This window comes from Podarcis raffonei, chromosome 1 (genome assembly GCF_027172205.1).
Source record: "Podarcis raffonei isolate rPodRaf1 chromosome 1, rPodRaf1.pri, whole genome shotgun sequence".
NCBI classification, from domain to species: domain Eukaryota; kingdom Metazoa; phylum Chordata; class Lepidosauria; order Squamata; family Lacertidae; genus Podarcis; species Podarcis raffonei.
In genome coordinates this window covers 99809811-99826574 of record NC_070602.1, presented here as the reverse complement: position 1 = coordinate 99826574, position 16764 = coordinate 99809811, and the positions used below count along the sequence as shown (strand labels likewise).

Sequence of the window (16764 nt, the reverse complement as noted above, 5' to 3'; positions counted from 1 at the left end):
CAAACAGGCTCTGGAAATAGTGCAATAAAACGAACAAAAATTGAGACATCGTGACACCTGTTGTAATATGGATGCCTAACACTACTGACGCTTGGAAAGCAAGTAGCGGCTACCATTTTAAGTGACATTAACAGTTTCTGTTGTCTAGTAACTGATATTGTTTAAAAAAAAGTATGAAAAGCTAGCCAGTGACAGCAGTTCCACACATTAGTGTAATCAAATGATATCTACAGTCATCACAAGATAGCGTGTCAAGCCACTGTGAAGGAGACAGAGAACTTATAGGTTAAAGTACCTGGAAGACAGGAAGTCTGAGGAGTCTTTTATAGGATCAGAGCAAAAAAAATAAAAATACAGTACTTGCCTTAGGGCAGCACTAAATTTATAAGAGGCATTGAATTGTGTGGAAAGCTGTGTAAAATATGATTTACTGAAAAATCTTCAGACAGCTAGAAAATTTGTCATTCTTTTTTTTTGCAATATCTTCCTTTCTTCCACTCTTTCATGATTTAAAGGTGACATTACTACATTAGCTTTTAGTTTCCAGTTTATGGAAAGGACACTTCTGTAAATTAGACACCTAGTCCTCTCAGGGACATATTAAAGGACTGTGACATAATTTACCCTGCTGATGTAAGACTCCTAGTCTATACAGAAAAATGCAGCCTCACCTCCACCAACCTTACACCTGAAATCTATCACAGTACTGCACGGTCATTTTGTTCCCATACTATTTCTGACATTTCTCCATATAGCCATTTCTCCCCTAGATCAAGTGATATGTTACAGAATTCACTGGGGAATTTCAAAAAGATCCCTGTGTACAAATCAGGGATAGAGTTCTTTGGTGGAAAGGTTTCAAATCACAACAATATAACATAATATGGATGGACAGCATAATTTGTCTGCAGTCCTCTACAGCATAATCAGATTAAGGCTCCAATCATACATAACTCAATTTACCTTGGAGTAAGCCCTACTGTATTCAGAAGTACTGACTCGAGTAGACATTCTTAGGATTGGACAGTTCAACTGTTAATCCAGTCATGTTGAAACTTCATTAATATGGTCTTTTTCATCTTCTCATATGACTACTTTGTTTAAGAATTATCTATAAATATCTGCTGGGGGAAAAGGGCCATATCTTTTCCTTTGGATATTTATAGCGGAGGTATGCTGCATTTTAAAAACGTGTTGGCTTGGGCCTCCAACCTTTGCTTCTGCAAAAGCAATTTCTCCCACTTGCACCATCAGATACCCACTTCCCCCAGAGCCCTTGGAAAATCTGCTCTGGAGAGCTGACAGGGCCTCTGGGACTGGGGGAAGAGTGCAGGATGAAGTGATAGTTGGCAAAAGTAATCTCTCCCTTTATATCAACAGGATCCTCTGCTCAAACAAAAACTTTCCATGGACGTAAGACGACCTTCTGGTTGCAGAATGCCAAGTTTGGATCCATGTCAATTTATTTATTTACGATGCATTTTATAATCAGATAAATGTTTGTACCTTGTACTTTCAGAGACAGTTTGTGTTAAAAGTAAAAATAGAATGTTGAAAATGATTAAATAACTGCTAATTAAAATTTGCAATGCCAAAGAATAGTGATGAGGGTTTCTTGGAAATGGTGAGTCTCACCATTAGCAGGTCTTCCTGTTGACACACACTATTGACAGCATCGCTGCCCACGAGACAGATCTTTTGACACCACTGCTTTATACGATGGAAGTGCAGCATTTGATAATATAATACAAGTCTTTTAGCATCAGGCTTTCAGAATTGTGGTGATGTTATGCTAGACGTTCTGAGACTGACTCAGGATGAAGACAGACACTGACTTTTGAAAGTGGTTTGAAAGTGGCTTCACTTTCCCTGCTGCATACACATATTTCTTTGTAGCATTGTCACAGCTGGTCAGACAGATTCTGCAAGTTTATGAAACAATACTGCAAAACCTATTTACCAGGAGTGACTGTACATATCAGTAGCAACACCTATTTACCAGGAGTGACTGTACATGCAGCAACACCTTTTTCAAACCGCCTTCAATTCTCTTATACATTATCGTCTGTTCCCAGCCTAAAAGACACAAAAGTTAAGCACTCCAAATCGCCTATAACATTTTTTTTGGGGGGGGAGGATGGGAGAAGAAACTGAGATTTAATTTTTCTCATGTTTAAAGGTGATACAAAAGAATACTTATATAAGCTCTCATCTTCTGCTCCATATGACGTGATTAGTTCAGAGCACAGTAGATAACATATTAGACTACCGCCACAGGAGATAACAAAAGGAAATACTTAAGGTACCATAATAATCTTAGCCCCCTTTTTTCCAGGTCACTGTAATCTACCCAAAGATAACTAATTGCACAAAGTAAACATTCCTCTCCAACCACAAAAGGAACCCATTACACAAACATATAATTCACGGTCATTTTTAGTGGGCTGTAAACAGTTTGGAATGAGCATAAAATGGGACAAAAATCAAAGTGAGCATTTTGAAATGAAAAAGGGTTTGCTACAAAAGGTCAGTCCCTCTGCTTGGCAAACTATGCAGAAAAGCCTGGGAAAATGTTGAACACACAAGCAGTAAGGGGATTTTAAAGCCAACAGCCTCCTTGTTTCTTTAAACAGACATCGGAACCTATAACTGGATGCTGTCAAACAAATGACAGCAAAAAAATAGAACAGCTGCTAAGAAGGAAAGTTGAGAGATAAAAGTTTTTATAGCTAGGGACCTTCTCTGAAGTGGACTAAAGGTCTTTCTTAAATCTTTATACAGCGTTACAGATCTCAGGGTGACTTTCTGGCACGGAGTCAAATATGCAATTTTGTATATAATTCCTGCCATAGCATCTTGTGCTTGAGAAAGGAAATCAGCAGTGTAGCAATGTCCAATGATTAATAAATCTTTCATGCCTGCAAACATAGACAGCAAAGATTTGGGAATAGAAGACAACATGGAGTGTCATTAGCTTTCATTAGAGGGATCCCAAGTTAAATGAAATGGTATCATTCTTTTGCACCAGTCTAAACCAGATCAACAAAAATAATTTGTATGGGACCACAAAGACTGTGCAGAGCAATAAGTATGTTTATTCAGAAGAAAGTCCCACTGAGTTGAAATTATAGAATTGTAGCCTTCTGTTACTAAAGCATTCAGTGTGATAATCTGCCACATTAGGCAGCACTTTATTTCCAAAATATGACATGTCTGGAGGCAAGCATCCGCATAAGCAAAGTCTACATGGAATCTCCATGTTCAGAGGCAATGGATACCAGTCGTGGGAAATCAACACCAAGAAAGAGTTGCTGCCTTTGAGCCCTGCTTGTGGGACAGCAGAGGCACCTGATTGGTCACTGCATAATTATATGGTCCCTACATGGCTCACAGCTGAATTCAATTAACAGTGAATTAACATGGAAAAAATATAAATATAAATATTTGAATTTACCAGTTCACACTCTGAGCCACTACACTACACCAACTTTATTGACCTATAGCGACAAGGCTGCATTGCAATACTATGAAGCATGTGCAGAATTACTTTTCTGCACTCTTTTTAGTAGCCCGTGTATGTTGACTTGCATGGGATCATAAACCATGCCAGTACAGTATTCCTGATCCCATGGAAGCCTACATACATCACAGTCTATGTGCATAGACTTCCCATTTGCAGATGTCTGTGCTCTATGTATGGACATGTAAGGTGGTGCCAGGGAAACCATGTGATGTTGTGGGGAAAGCCATCAGGTACTCCTGCCCTCTTGTGCTCATGGCACCCCTTTTGTGTGATGAATTCATAGAGGGGCCTAAATACTTAAAAGTACAAGTAATCCAGGTTGTGAGAGATAACTGGAAGACCATTACAGCAGATTACTGTAATGAAACCCTGAGTATGCAGATACGTTTATTGACCAGACTGGTTTGAAATTACTGACTAATAAATTTTAAGCCCTTTACCTAATTTTGTTTTATTATGCCCCATATGACTTTTGGCTTATATTACACAAATAGAAATATGTTGTCATCTCAATAATATGCAGTCACAGCGGACAGACAATTCATTATCATCCTTAGCTCTTGACGTAACCCTGTATAAGTTATAGTTGCATCCGGAACACAGAGTATGTCATGCTAGATTGGACACTGGTTTAGCCAAATAAACTTGCAAAAGCCAACCCCCCCAAACACGTTCAGCCAAATTATTGGAATTTAAACTGATTCAATGCCATTGAATGTTATGCCTGAGGCATTCTGTTGCTTGCTCACATGATAGCATTTGATATATAAACAATACCCCCCCAATCACCGAGTGTTACAAGAACCTCCACAAAGCGATAGCCGAATTACCCCATTCAACTGTTAAATGGAAACAAATGCACAATCAAAACTGCCACGACTGCCTTGAAATATGTTTAATGTTTATTTGTTTAATGTAAATATGTTTATTTGGCCCTCCTTATTCTAAGGTTAGATTTCTAAGGGAGGCTCTTCATAAAAATAATGCTTTAGCTTAAATTAAATGTGTTGAAGTTTCTGAGTACAGTTATAGTATGTAGATGGGGCAGAGATGTGTACAGATTCTGCGTGGAGCATTTAGGCCTTCTCACTAAGACTATGGAAGTAAACATACAGTTTTCATTAAATGTGCCTTTTCCATAATTGGTACATAAGTATTTCCCATGACTCTGCAGTTGAATAACTTGGCTGAAGGCAGATCTGGCCATTAGGAGGAGGGCTTCAAATCTGTTGAGTCCCAGCCATGCAGGGAGACTTGGCACCTCCACATGCTGCTTCCTAATACCAACCCGAGTCTAAAATGTCATCAGAAGCTTTCATAAACATTGGATTTAGCTTCACATAAATTACTGCCGTCCTGTGCTAGTTTATGCCAGAATTTAGGGAAAACAACGCATTGAGTAAACAGAATGGAAATGAATGCAAAGGAATCATAATCCAAGTCCATGCTGATAGAAAATTGTATATGAACTCCAAAGTCATAAATACAGTGATAAAATGTGGTGGTTGTTTTCTAAATCACATGCCACTGAGATTGGTTAATATTTACATCTCTACTAGCTTAAGCCATATGTTGGTTACAGGTTACAGTTAGTAAAAGCAAGGAAGCACAGAAATCAAAGCATGATCACGCACTTCTGCTGGGCAGGTTTAGGGAAAATATGCTTTCCTATGCCTTCTTCTACCACCAGAATTATAATCATACCAAGGATGGGAGGTTGGGTGGGAATCTGATCACTTTGCCTTTTAACATGAACTTTCTTAATTCATACTTTCTGAGCCAATAAGAAAACCAAAGCACAGTTATCCTTTGAATTTCACACTTTTCTGGATTTTGTGATGCATTTTTCCAACTAAAAAGTGCACACAAAGGGGCATGTATTAGTGAAACATACAAAAACTGCATTACACGTTGGAGAAACTGAATTTTTAAAAGTGTAGGGGAAATTGCAAAAGATGCACATATTAGGAGAAAGGCAAATGAAAATGTATAATGAAATTGTGTGTGCACTTTTTAAAGAAAATTATGTAAGATTTGGGAGAGCTGAACTTAAGGTTGAGAAAGCTTGCAATAACCTTGAAAGGTAGCCTACCATTTTCTCCCTATTTTCTTTGTACAATGGAAAGATTAGAGATGAAGCCATAGCTCACTTTGCATAAAAAGCTTCCGGGTTCCATTCCCAGCATCTCGGAATATCTGTTAGCAGGGTTGTCATTGTAGACAATTCTGGGCAAGATGGACAAATAACTCATTGTAAGGTCTCCATATGCATGAAGGACAAAGGTAATAACATGTCCTTAAATAAAATGCTATTGACAAATAACTTTGTTCCCATCCAGCCACTTTTCTCACACAGAACTGCAAGCACCTCTAAATAGTTTTAATAGTTTAATCCACAAAGCAGTTATTCTGAAATATGTGGGATTTAATTTGCCTAACGTGACATCACATGCCCTCCAAACTTAAGGCAGTATTCCAGCAGCTAATTCTTTACGAGTATAAGCAACAAGTCGTTAATGTTAGCATTCTTGCACTAAAATATGGTTAGTCCTTTTGTAATTAACAGGGCTGAGTGACGTGGAAGTGGGGCACTAGTATCTTAAGAACTCCAAAATAGGTGACAGTATTTTTCAATATTTGGCACAGTATGAAACAAAGACGTAAGCCTATTCTGAAAATTGTGAAAACGCATATGATTTCCTACATTTAAATAATTGGCATCCACATTTTATTTCCATATTCTGCTTCTCTTTAGCTATTCACACCTACAAGGGACACTAGGACAAGGATGGGGAACCTGTGGTCCTTCAAATGTTCCTGAACTACATCTTTCATCATCTCTGACCATGCTGGCTGAGGTCGATAGGAACTCAAGTCCAACAACCTGTGGAAGACCATAGTGTCCTCATCCCTAGTTTAAGCATCCCAACCAGGAAAAACACTACTACCAAAGCCTCTTTTTCAGTAGTTAGATATGCAGAAATCAATAGGTGAAGCTGTTAATGGCATGAAGTTAAACAATCACCTGCTAATTGCTGTGGATCAAAATGCTCATAAAAGGACAACTCCAGCAGCCAGTTCAAAAAACATCAAATCTTAAAGAAATCTTTCTTCAAATATATAGCCTCCAAAAGCTACACTACTGATAATTCTTTTGATATCCTGGTAAAGACTCTCCTCCCTGAAAGAGAGGGGAGTGGTTGTGGGCGGGAGCCCGAGCACCGCCCAGCAGGGGGCGTTGCCCCCTGCCTCCAGCTCTCCTGGCTGGCACTCACGCCCCCCCGATGGCCACCCAACCAGGTGCCGTGGAGGGGGCGTGTTCAGCAGCCTTTTGCTGCAGTGCCAGCCTCTCCCTGGCCTCATTCCTCATCAGCGTCCCATCGCAAGTCATCAGCTAGGAGAGTCATCACAGAGAAGAGCCATGAGGTTTGGAGTCGGGGGAGGGGTCTGGTTCCTTGCATGCCTTTTAACTTTAAGAGGCTTGCGTGCGCTCATTGCTTTACTGCTTTTAAAAACCCAGGCATCCAGGTTGGCCTTGCTGTGTCCTCTTTTCCGTGTAAAAACCTACATTTAACCTTCTATTTCCCCCCACTCCTGGTGCTTTTAATTTTTGGCCAGGATGCTTGTATGTTTTCCCCTCTATTGCCCTTGCCTGTCCACCTGCATGGCTGGTCTGGGTGACTGAGAGGGTTTGCCTTACATTTAATTGTTGGCCAGGGTGCTTATGTGTTTTCCCCCTCCATTGTCCTTGAGAGCCTGTATGGGACAGTTAAATATTTCTGCATTGCTGGGGTTGGACTAGATGATCCCCAGGGCTCCTCTCCAATTTTAAGTCGTGCGTGTGTGTGTGCTTGCAGCGTGTGTTTGTGCCTGCCGTTTATTGATTATTACTCTTCTAGTGTGGGTTTAATTTACCCTGCCACCCCTTCCATTGGTACCACTTAAATCGGGAGCCCACTGTAAAATTTAAAGGCTGCTGGGGCTTGGAATACATTGTGCACTTAAACCTCACCCCTCTTGGTTTCTCTAAGCCACCCCCCCCTCCGCTTGATGTTTGGGGGAAGAAATAAGGCAGGGCTTGGGGTGGACAATTCAGGGTTTATGATCAGGAAACCATTCCTCAGCACTGCACGTTTAGAACCTTTGAAGGTGTGCCTTTGCCTGGTTCTTGTCATTGGCTGCATTTGCCAGTACAGGCTCCCTAAAGAAAACTGCTTTTAAAGTTCCAAGTTTTATTACGGCAAAAGCCAGTGACACTAAACACCACAAGAACTGCTTTTAAACAACAACAACAAAAAAGGTTTCGGCTTATAATACCTTACTAAAAAGTCCAGGTTAACTCACGGTTTATATTTCAAACTTTTCCTTGCCCCGCATCGTCATTTTACTCCCTCCACCCCCTCCTCCCTCCAAACTCCCCCCCCACACTTTCCTTCTCCCTGCTGGGCGGGGGTCGGGTCCTCGAACCACAATGTTAATTTCCCTAGAGTTGTATCCAACAAAGTTATCCTATTCATGCAAGGACTTCCACTTGTACAACAGGCCCACCATACACCCCTTCCAATCTGCTCTGGAGGGTTGAGGGAGCCCCCAGAATAGAAGGTATGGGAGGAGAATAGGGCAAGAAGTTCCACTGCACGAGTAGAAGTCTTAAGCTTCACTGATACAGCCTCTAATGCTTTTCTTTCGTACATGTAAAAGATGGATTTCCAGGTTAAATGGTACACCAGTTACTGCATCTGTCATAAACGTGCCAGATACTTATTAGATTTAAGGAGTATTTTACTTTGTGATTAAGCTTATGGATGCTTTGTTGGTGTGATTCTATTGATTTCAGAGTCTCAATACAGACTGTATGTCCTTATTTCAAAAACACACGGGTACATGTGATTATCCTGAAAATGTTAAACATTTACAGATGATGCAAACAAATCCTTGCAGTTCTCTACAATTTAATTTTTTAAAGGGGGGGGAACCCATCGGCCATTGAAAATCACTTGGAAAGGAAAGGCTGAAGAATATATGGTTGCAGAAGGAAGGAGGAAAGAAAGGAACAAAAGAAATGAAAGTTTCATTGTAGCAGGTAAATAATATGGGTTTGAGCTATGCCAGTAATCAAGAACAAATATACCCAAATTACAATAGGCCTACTATAGTGACTTACAGCAACAGATAGTTTTGTGGCACCTTGAAAACTAGCAAATTAATTACGGCATAAGATTTTGTGGACTGCAGTTCACTTCATCAGAAAGTTTAACCCATAATACAGGGTTTTTAAAAAAGTTTTTAAGGTACCACAGTTCTGTTTTTATAGCAACAGTGGACTAACATGGATACTTCTGTGGAAATTATTACTAGTGGCATATATTTTGCAGGATTGGAACAATGCTGGGGACTCCTCAGGGAAAAGAAGGTGCCATTGCATCTCTGCTGTGAGAAAGACATGGAAACTAAATGATAGAAAGGAAGATGGAATGTTATGCAGCTACAGTTGTACCAAAGCATAATTTTTAACTCTTGTGCATCCCCAATGAGCAAGCTGGAGATATTAATTTAGAGCCTCAGTTGTAAATACAGCTTATGGAATGGGGGAAAGAATGTTGACTGTCAAACTACCCACCTCGATCTTCAACAGCTTTGATGCACGTCTTTACAAACTTAGGGACTGTGGCGCCATCAAGTTCACACACTTTGTGCAAAGGGGAACCGAAAACTTGATCTAGTAAAGACAAAGAAGGGGGGGGCGATTAAAATAGTAGCATAGGCTGTAACACAAAATAAGCTCTCCTGATGTAAGTAAAGAGGTTGGTAGCGGAAAAGCGGTAAAGTTTATTTTGCCATTTAAGTAGTCTTTATGAAAATTTAGCTTAACAGAAATCAGATAAGGGAATAGCAAACTATCATTTCCTTCATTTTACTTGTCCTGAATCATGGCATCTTTGTTTTTGCTCAATATAGGGAATGCATAAAGACCTAATCAAATGAATCTTAGTTGTATGAAAATAACACCGAAATCAATGGCACACCCCATTAGGTTGGTGTAGTGTAGCAGAGCCATAGAGGTGCCCTCCTGACACTACCCTCACTATAGCTTATGTTGCTGTCACTAGCATGGCCACGGCTGCATGGATGCTAGGGTGGAAGTGCCAGATTGTGATTGCAGCCCCAATGTCACCAATGCCCCAGCACCACCCAGGAAACTCTCGAAACCGTTGGTGGGTTTTGTCCCACTAGACCAGCCACTACGGAATGTTACATATTACCTCTAGGATGAGAGATAGAATGCCTCTAGATACCAGCATTTTCAGTGATGACTGCCTGTGGAATGTTCTCCCCAGGCAAAGATGCCCCTGTCCACCAAAGCATTTGGCTCATTGTCAGTTATGGGACTCAGCTATACAGGTGCATTTAAAACACACTTAAAACGTTATATTTGCATTATACAAATGTGACACTTAGATGGCGATGGTGAGCTTATGGCAAATTCAATATATTTTTCAAAACGTTTTTTTAAAAAACATTTTCACAGCATTTTTGTAAGTGTCTCAATTCCATCATGGAATTGAGTATTCCAAACCAGTATTGGTTATCATCTTTTAGTATGATGGGGGAGGATTTGTCTTTATGTTATTGCAGGGCAGGATGAGTAGAAAAAATGACAAATAAGCAAATAAATAAACCAGGTACTGTAAAATCCCCTAAGCGTTGTGTACTGACTTATGGAAGAGCATATGTGAAGTTTTGTGCAGTCTTTTGGTCAGCATATCACATTGTTACATAGCTTACATAGATGTGTGTTAAAATAATACTCTAAAGCCTGCTAACCTATATCTGACTACTTGCCAGTTCCCTGACAAGTGTTGCCCATTTTATTGTTTCAGTGGTGGCTTCAGCTGCTTCTGAGTACTGCAGAAACAAGAAGGAGCGTACCAAAGTGTTCCATGATTCACAATTGCTCGTAAAACACTGGAACAGATAGAAGCACCCCTTCCTGCTTCCAGAACTCTCTAACCAGCTCACAATGGTTCCCTTGCTCTGCGCTACATCACCACAGTTGCAATGGTGGCGGCTTTCTACTTGTCACCACAGAAGTGCTGTGGAAACTGCTGCAATTACCCAGCATCACTGCAGGCTATGACTGAGAGGTGGCAGTAGAGGTGACTGTTTGTGCCATTATGTACAGAGACTGCTTATGAGCGGCATATGTGTATGTAGGCTGCATGTGTGGAGCGTTTGTGTGCTTTAAGTGTGGTCTGGTGATGAATATGTCGTCTTTGTGCAAGAGTGTCTGTGCATGCGCAGTTCTAAAGACCAGAAGTATGAAAGGTCATCAGTGTCAGTATGAAATTTCAACCAATTCCCATTTTGACCAATGAACAAAAAACATTGACTTTGGTGTGAATGTGTTCACATTGCTGCTCGTTATTTCTGTGTGAATATCCAATATCCAATATTTCCGAAAATAATGTACAGAATGCAAAAACACAGGGGAGCCAACCTAGAGCCAACCTTATACAGTGGTACCTCTGGTTATGAACTTAATTCGTTCAAGAGGTCCGTTCTTAAGCTGAAACCGTTCTTATCCTGAGGTGCACTTTCGCTGATGGAGCCTCCCACTGTGCGTGCACCAGAGGCACGTGATTTCCATTTGCATCCTGGAGCAAAGTTCACAACCAGGAGCAGCTACTTCCGGGTTAGCAGAGCTTGTAACCTGAAGCATTTGTAACCAGAAATGTTCGTAAACAGAGGTGCTATTGTACACGTTTACTCAGAAGTAGCTCCCACTGTGTTCTGTGGGGCTTACTCCAAGCAAAGTCGACATAAGACTGATGCCAAAGTTATGACTAAGTTTCTTGGGAACCATGGGAATGAGTTGATCACATCTAGCATAAGTTTCATGGTCAGCACTTAGAATCATAGAACTGTAGAGTTGGAAGGGACCTGAGGGTCATCGTCCTCCAACCCCTGCAATGCAAATCTCAACTAAAGCTTCCACGGCAATCTTTGCTTTAAAATCTCCAATGAAAGAGAATCCACCATCTTCTGAGGGAGTCTGTTCCACTGTCAAACAGCTGTTAACATCAGTACAACTTCATGTTGTGCAAGTACATACTGCAGTGTTCTACACAGCAGCAGTGAGGAAGCAGACAGAAGGTGGGGATGGGGAGTAAGACCACCTTATCACAGAGAGAAAGGCTCCACAAGATTCCAGAGCGCACAGATCTACTGCTACAATCTTCTTAATGGTATCAAAGTATTCAGGGAAATAATTTAACCACTGCAATTTATCAAGTTAGGAGTCGGTTTTACATCATTTACAGTTAGCCTGCCTCTGGAAAACCTTCCCCACCTCCTTGTATTTCCTCCAAGGTTTACAAAACAGACCTCCCACCAACTGGAAAGTGCTTAATTCTGATTTTAAGGGAAAATCATGGTTTTTTATAAGAATAAGTTGTCCCCGGCCCTTGACAACACATGTAAATGGCACGGTTTTACAGAACGAAATTGTATTTAATGCAGTTTTTTTGCGCTTCATGACCGTAAACCTCTGGCTGGCTGAGGGCGTTCATCATGGAGCATGTCAGCATAACCAGGTTAGTGCTCTCAGATTACAAATTAGCTCCATCCTCCTTCATCTCTGCTATATATTTTTGACAAATTATGAAAAGAGTGCTCCGTAATGGGAACTTTGTCAGCAGAATCCAAATGAATCAAACCTATGAGGGAAACCATTCAATAGAAGCAGTTTAAAATGTTTAAACAATGTGGCTATAAGATCATCATTTAAACCAAGAGATAGTCTCTGCATACCTTTCCAGCAGAGCATGACACTTTGAAAATTGGTGTAGAGGCCTTTGACAGTACTTCTGTAATCAATGTTTCTTGGCAAACCCTGCAGGAATCCTAGGAGGGCCATGTATAACTAACCATACAGTAACCTGCACGACATTAGATATTATATTCACTCCTTCCCCAAACAGGTCTGTTGAGGGTGAACCTGGATTTTGTGCTATTTTAAAGACGATATATTTCATCCTATAACACAGCATTCTTCAGCTTGGTGCCCTCCAGCTGTTTTGACCTACAACCCCCATCAGCCCTAGTCAGAGTGGAAGTTTATGCAATAATAAAGTTACTAGTCTAAGATGCCACAAGACACTTTGTTGTTTTCCCTTTTTCATAGGAAAGGTGACCCGGAAATTACAACTAATCCAGAATGTGGCAGCCAGACTGGTGACTGCGAGTGGCTGCTGAGACCATATTACACCAGTCCTACATTGGCTCCTAGTATATTTCTGAGCACAATTCAAATTGTTGGTGCTGACCTTTAAAGCCCTAATCAGCCTCGGCCCAGTATATATGAAGGAGTGTTTCCACCCCCATCGTTCTACCCGGACACTGAGGTCCAGCGCCGAGGGCCTTCTGGCGGTTCCCTCACTGTGAGAAGTGACGTTTCAGGGAACCAGGCAGAGGGCCTTCTCCGTTGCGGCACCCGCCCTGTGGAACGCTGTCCCATCAGATGTCAATAAGCAACTATCTGAATTTTAGAAGACATCTGAAGGCAGCCCTGTTTAGGGAAGTTTTTAATGTTTGAAGTTTTATTCTGTTTTTAGTCCTCTGTTGGAAGCTACTCAGAGTGGCTGGGGAAATCCAGCCAGATGGGTGGGGTATAAATAATAATAATAAAAATATTTTATTTATTATTATTTTTACTAATATAATGCAAAGACATTCCAGTGCCAAAATGATCTAATGCCATACCCATGATTCTGAGATCATTTGGATGTGTCTTCCGATTACTTTGTAGATACATCCATGTGATGGTTACTCAGAATATCTCTAAATGCATGAATACAGATGTACAGCGTATAGCATTTTTGTTATAAAAGGGATCTCCCTTCAATATACAAGATCCCATGATAATCAAATTGCTACAATCTAATTTCTACATATTTTACCAATAAAAATCTAAAATTGCACGAAATATTCACTTGATTTGTAAGGAGAGGGAATATATACAATATTTATAAAAACCGTTTAATTATTGAGCATGTTCACTTTTTGAGTCTGCTTATTGCCAGTGCTTTCCCCTATGTACCAAGGCTTCACTACCACTCTTAAAATTGATTAGAATTTTACTTATAGAATGGTGACAGCCAACTGGAAATCATAAAATAAATCATGACATCACAACAATGTTGTAAGCCAATTAGATTTGGCTATATGCTGCTATCACTGAAGTTGTGCAGAGTAAGCCTATTCATGACAAATGCTTCCTAAATATTCTCTGCAACAATCTCTTCAAATTGCCAAAAGAGGGCATGCCTATTGAAAGCACTGAAAGTAGTTGTGGAAAGTCATCCAGTCTTTGGCCAAGCCCTGTCTTATAAAAACCAGCTTCTGAAAGATTTCAGTATCCAAAGCTAGGATGACAGGTTTCCCACGTTTGGAGTGGCATGTACCAGAATTTCAGGCAGACTCAGAGGCTAGAGCCTCCTCAGTTATGAAGGTGCTGTTATGTTGCAAGCCACATGAAGTCAGAGCAGACACCAAGATCTCCAAAGCTGCCTGAAGGGATGCAGTTAGGCAAGGCTTCAGCCAGATGAAGCAAGCCACATTTTGGTTCTGCATACTCAAAAAGTTGGTTGATGGGGGACACCAAGAGTTTTGAAATTATGTTATGGGCTGGATACCACACACAGGGTACGCCCGGATCTAGAGTACTAGGAGATGATTGGAATCTTTATCAAATATAAGAGATGGAAATCTAGATGAACATTAAAAAAACTCCATATCTCTCTTCTGTGTCTAAATATTTTAGCTCTTCCTACGATAAGGAAACAACCAGAACATCATTTCCAATAATGAAAACAATAACTGTTCCTGAGGGAATAAAGAAAGCAAAAGGGCTTTGATTTATTAGCAAAAGGGCACTTGAGACTTCTACTTTTTTATGTAATAGGAAGGGGGGCGGTGGTGGTAGGCAAAGATGTACACAGCACTCCTAACCTCCTGTTATGACAGTTTATGTTTCCTATCCAGCTTATTTAGCTCAAATGTCTGGGAAATAGACACAATTACCACCTTATGGAATGCTACTTAACTTTAAATGCTCCCTCCTGAATAGAAACCCACATTGTCCTCTCCAGTTTCTCAGGAATTGCTCCCTCAACAGGCTTCAGAAATGTTCTTGTTCATCATTTAAAAATTTCAGCTAATGAAATATTTTTTTATTATAGTAAAGAAAATTCCCATATAAAGAGCTGTTCACAATAAGTTGTTAAAAGAGGGGAAAGAAAAAGAAAAAAGAGAGCTGCATTCTATGCCCTTATACAGCTTTAATCATTCACTCTTTCAGCTGTTATCAATTTAAAACCAATGAAACTCCCACACTGAGTCCATTTGAGCAGTCAATTTTAATATCTTGAGGCATCTGTAGTTATTCTGAATTGGCTGCAAAAGCAGAACTAACAACTTAAGCTCTAACCATAAGTCTACATCAGGCTGGTAACTCATACATCAAACACCGACAGTTAGTCAATACTATAGTATGAAAAAACCAACAACCATTTTTAAGAAGAGCAGTATATTCACAATGTGTTCAGCAGCATGGTTCGCATTATGAGTTGCTGATATATGCACATAAAAACCATCCATTTGAGGTAGTAGTGGACATGACAGCTTTGTATGTGGATATAAAAGGAGACTCAAGGAAAGGATGGGAGAGCCATTCTGAAGTTCTGAGGCATGTAATATGATGATTACAGCTGCAATGAATCGCCTGCCCTGCTTAAAAGAAGCAAAATAGAGTTTGTAGACATGACACTCTTCAAGGATTAGAAGGGTAACTCTTCCCAGGCAACCCCACAGTTTATGTGGCAAAAAGGCAAAAAAAAAAAAAAACCAACTTGTGTGTGCATCCATTAATTATCCATTGTGCTCCCCCCCCCCTTCTAAAATAATGTTTAGGGGTAGTCTCATTTTTCTACTCACATTGAAATACTGCCCTTCAATGAGGCCAAACTTAGATTCACAAAATGTTTAGGGGTATGCATCCCCCTGCATCCCCCCCCCAAAATGGACTGGTTATATCCCACCTTTCCCCTGAAGACATGGGGGTATTGTTCATGGGGTCATCTCTTATATGTATTATCTTAATATACTGTGAAGTTGAGCTGAAATTTTGGTTAGATAAAAAAAAAAAAGGAAATAGCAATGGGGAAAATTGTTCTCTCTCTTCTCACCCCCACTACTTTCTTAAGTGGGTGGGACAGCTGCGCCAAAAGAACTGGAATATAAAAGTATGTCCTTAAAAATGTGGGTTGCTATCTATTCTATTTGAGGCTTGGGGTTTTCATGAGAAGAGGTGACAAATACCAAAGCCTTGTCCAGGCCCAAGGGCCAAGCAAATCAGTGGCCTTGCTAGCTGAGTTTGGGAAGATGCTATCTCGGCAAATATTATGTCATCTGAGGTCTTAAAAAGGTGGGCAAAGATGGACCTTCCAGTGGTTCAACCTCTCTGGGAGAGCTGCTTTGAAGGGCCAGTAGTCTTTTCTGTAGTCACATGCAGTAGTCACATGCAGTCACATGAAGGGCCAGTAGTCTTTTCTGTAGTCACATGCTCCTCCACATGCAGCTGCTGGGTGACCTTGGACTAGTCACACTTCTTTGAAGTCTCCAAGCCCCACTCACCTCACAGAGTGTTTGTTGTGGGGGAGGAAGGGAAAGGAGATTGTTAGCCGCTTTGAGACTCCTTAGGGTAGTGATAAAGCGGGATATCAAATCCAAACTCCTCCTCCTCCTCTTCTTCTTCTTCTTCTTCTTCTTCTTCTTCTTCTTCTTCTTCTTCTTCACATGCTCTTATGAGGTTGTGGAGCAAGAGAAGCTGTAGGTGAACCACCCTCACTTAGAGCATGGCAGAGGTGCCACAGCCTCAGATTGGTGCAGCATAGAAGGGGTGCTGTGGCTCCTCCAAAGTCAAGTGACAAGTGAGCGTAACAGAGTCCTCCTCAGGTTTTGTGACTGCAAACTTCAAGTCCAATACACAAATGGCAGGTAAATCTGCAGGACTGGCATTGCCATGCAGCAGAATGAAGTGACCTGTTTCAGGCTTCCATAAGCACAGGGAAGATGGTTGCAAGAACTGGTGTCTGTGATGGTGGACAACCCAAAGGGGAGAAGGGTGAGCTTCGTATCTAACGGACCAGCACTGGAGTATTACCAAATGTCCCGTTCATAAC

General features: G+C 40.8%; 1 protein-coding gene across 14 annotated transcripts in view; it reads right to left on the bottom strand.

Moving 5' to 3' along the window:
• The window catches only part of ARHGAP15 (Rho GTPase activating protein 15), a 371887-nt gene that overhangs the window by 136901 nt on the left and 218222 nt on the right, over positions 1-16764 (bottom strand). For all 14 annotated transcript variants that reach the window (XM_053406105.1, XM_053406066.1, XM_053406058.1 and 11 more), the window contains one exon: positions 9144-9242. In XM_053406105.1, the coding sequence (XP_053262080.1) occupies positions 9144-9242 (99 nt within the window). The remainder of the gene's footprint in view (positions 1-9143; positions 9243-16764) is intronic.